This window comes from Bombus pascuorum, chromosome 9 (assembly GCF_905332965.1).
Source record: "Bombus pascuorum chromosome 9, iyBomPasc1.1, whole genome shotgun sequence".
Taxonomy (NCBI): domain Eukaryota; kingdom Metazoa; phylum Arthropoda; class Insecta; order Hymenoptera; family Apidae; genus Bombus; species Bombus pascuorum.
The window spans coordinates 12,803,525-12,806,862 of NC_083496.1; the positions used below are offsets into that span (position 1 = coordinate 12,803,525).

Here is a 3,338-nt window from a genome sequence, read left to right on the forward strand (position 1 = left end):
GTACTGTAGCGGCACTCAACAGTAAATTTTCTAACGGTTTCTGTCCCGTTGCCCGCTACGCAAAGACTATCCTTCGGATAAGATGATTGCCAGACGTCGAAACATTTTTATAGCATATTTTCTACCTAACCTAAGGACCCGCTATAAACCTTATGATTTCTCTAGCTAAGGTTTTTCAAACGAGCAAATAGCCTTTGTTTTAGCATTTACTAAAGTTTATTACATACTATAGAAAGATACTATAGGAAATATGGTTTTTCTCACGTACGATGCTTCCCGTTAGCAACCTTCTCTCGAGGGCGAGACCTAGAGATTAACCAATTAACAGCAACGTCCATTTCCCTCACTTTCCTAACGGAGATTTTCCTCGACGAAGCCGATGATCTTGTATCCTTAGACACACCCATCATAGTTTTCCTCTGCAGCATCATCGTGACGAAAAGTCAGTCAAGAGTCGAGTCTCGAGTCGTCAGTCGATAGTCTCCAGTCAGCAGTCGTTTGTTGATAGTCGATAGTTAACTAGAGTCGCAAGCTCTACGCAAAGTGTACATCGAGAGTATTTGTTAATAAATATATTGTTAACTATACTCTAGTCTTTTTCAGCACATATCATAACTTAACCACCTCAAAAGATTTAATTAAAATCTTATCCTTAGGGTTTTTTAATCAATTTTTCTTAAGATTCAGATTGTTTTTTTCGCATAACGACCAAGGATTGATTGTTTCGTAAATGTATGTATAAGAAAAGGAAAATTTATTTGAAGATTTATAAACCTTTATGTAGAAAGAAGTGGATGAGGATTACTGTTCCAATCAACTGTTTCATAACATTTAGAATATATAAAACAAAGACGTACAATGTACAAACACTGTAAAGATACAAAATTCTCTGGTTTACTTTTGATTGTAAGATATTCTGTTCTATGCATATCTTATTTCTAATTTCATAACAACATTTAATTTCTTTCCCAATCACTGATAACATTGGAATCTTACATATTCTATACTGAATCGGCAACGTTGGAAATGGCAGGGCTTAAAATGATAAATGAGCTTCAATGCCTCCCAGAATTAGGAGAAAAAAAGTATATTGTATTATGTTTCTACTTTTCAGTACTATACTCGAATAATATATAGTACAATGTGAAATAATAAGAATGGATGATGAAACTTATTTAAATACTTACTCATTGGAAGGGAAGATATGTAATACTTACCGTCAGTAGATATTTTTCTAGCATGCAAAGTATAGATAGAAAATAGTTTTCTTCTTTTGTACAAACATTTTAATAATTATGGAGTATGTCTTTAGTACAATTACATTATCAATAACGTAACTTACAATTAACAGCTAGCATCGATTAGTACATTAGAAAATGCAAACATCAAATATCACAATATCACTTTTCCAGGAAACAATATGTATTAGTACAAATTGGGAAATTTAAATTTTGCCTTTAAATTGTTTCAGAAATCTATTATAGATAACGTTTCAAAGTTGCGACTCAAATATATGTAGGTATAAAGGAGAAAACTACTTTATCAACAAAACAGAAGCTTCACTTACCTTGAGCTGTTCCTGTCGCTTATAGGCGTGTAGCATTAGTTGTTTCCTTTCCTCTTCCGACATTAATGGTTCACGAGCAGGTCTTCCGCCTCCTCTTTTCTGCAGCTTGATAATAATCTTTGTCTTTTCGTTCATCCCGACATAATCCTTTAATTTCATCCCTGGTAATAATTCTTTTCCTGAGAACCAAAGTTGTGCCAGTTGCACATCTATAACCTACGACCATTAAATGTATCCTATAACATCTTCTACAGACAAAGTTCTAATCGAACAATTACCAGTAATTATATAAATAAAAAATTGTTTGTTATTTTCAAATAATTTTTATTTATTCAAATATCATTTGAATAAAATTTTATTCGTAACTTTGATTCGATTTAATCTATTTGAAATGTTAGTCAAATAAAGTCGAACTCTGACCTCGAGCGATGCTTGAGTGCCGCTCAAATCCTCCGTATTCTCGAATTCCTGGCGGATAATATCATGAGGAGGAAGCCCCATTGGATAAACGATCGTCACGGCACCCCTTAGAATGTCCAATGCCTCTTGCACGGTCTTCTGTGTCACTAGCTTTTCTTGCTGCACTAACTTCTACGAAGTCCAAAAACGAGAGAAAAGACGCCAGAAACACATTAGTAGAACACACAGGGCGAAAACGAGAAAAGTCTATCCTTGAGTTGATAAAAACAAGAAACGAGGAACATACACATACACATAGACATATAGGATGAAAATTACCTTCGAAACCATAGTTCGTGCCTCTTCGATCGTTTTCTTCAAGACCTCCTGCATCTTCACGTTAGGCTGTTTGCCATTTCTGCGGCCTGAAACATGGAAACCACTCGTGGTAACATTCCGGCTGGGACTGGCAAGCAATTAATGCAACGATTACAAGCCCATTCGAAGCAACAAAAATCCTGGTTGAGCCAATTTCTCGCCTGCGTTGCACGTTCCATTCCCGATAACCATACATTTGCATGCGCCCTAAGCGCGGCCGTTTAAAGCGGCATAAAATAAACTGCATCGTTATTCCCTTCCCTTGGCCCAAAAGTCTGTCGCTTGTATATACGAAATTAAAAATATAATCTGTCATCAAAAAATTCTTTATCTTTTTATGATATTTTAACTTTTTTTTTTAGGTATATATGTTTTGATTTATATAGTTGATAGTTACTAACTATCTTAGTATTTCTAAGAAAAATAATGTACATTGTACATAATCATTGGCAATGAAATTGTAGTTAAATCTTCGTAAACGAATTTCATGCACACGAGATTTTCATTTAATTTCATTTAATATTAATGGTACTCTTGAATCCTATTATATCTATAAAATTCTATAAATTAACTCTTTCACATCCACGAAAAGGATGTTTCACAGAATGAATTTCACAGAATCCGTATAATTTTCATCAGCGACTTCGTATTGTTAAATAACCATATTTAAAATGTCGTTCATGAACGACTTTCTATGGCAAAATGTGTAGGTATTATTTGTCTCGTCTATTAATGCGAAAAAGCTAAATATATATGCGCATACATGCCAGTATCCTTCTGAAGGAGCTAAATACGTTTCCACGTACCTATAACATCCTTGTTAAAGGTCCATCCGCCTATCGGTACGCATTTCTCACCCCACTCGTCCTTGAGCTTGAGCTCCTCAACCTGTTCGTCGGTGAGGCCCATCATGTCATGGGGCAGCATGGTGCCGTGCTTGATCAGCTCCTCGATTTCTATTTTTCGAAAAACACAGACCGTGGTGCACGGTTAA

At 35.3% G+C, this 3,338-nt stretch overlaps 1 protein-coding gene across 1 annotated transcript; it reads right to left on the reverse strand.

Annotated features, from left to right (window-relative positions):
- Nucleotides 1-1,457: 1,457 nt before the first annotated feature.
- On the reverse strand, nt 1,458-3,338 carry LOC132910571 (cilia- and flagella-associated protein 298). Its single transcript, XM_060966341.1, has 5 exons — nt 3,151-3,338; nt 2,306-2,391; nt 1,988-2,158; nt 1,568-1,783; nt 1,458-1,475 (listed from the first exon to the last, which is right to left on the reverse strand). The coding sequence occupies exons 1-5, from the start codon at nt 3,269-3,271 to the stop codon at nt 1,458-1,460; spliced, it is 612 nt and encodes a 203-aa protein (XP_060822324.1). The 5' UTR covers nt 3,272-3,338.

Excerpts from the sequence above, each read along its gene's own strand:
- LOC132910571 (XM_060966341.1), bottom strand. The coding sequence starts at position 3,271 with ATGCTGCCCCATGACATGATGGGCCTCACCGACGAACAGGTTGAGGAG. Across the intron at positions 2,392-3,150 it reads CTTTAACAAGGATGTTATAG|GCCGCAGAAATGGCAAACAG; the intron begins GTACGTGGAAAC and ends TCCATGTTTCAG. Across the intron at positions 2,159-2,305 it reads CACGAACTATGGTTTCGAAG|AAGTTAGTGCAGCAAGAAAA; the intron begins GTAATTTTCATC and ends TGGACTTCGTAG.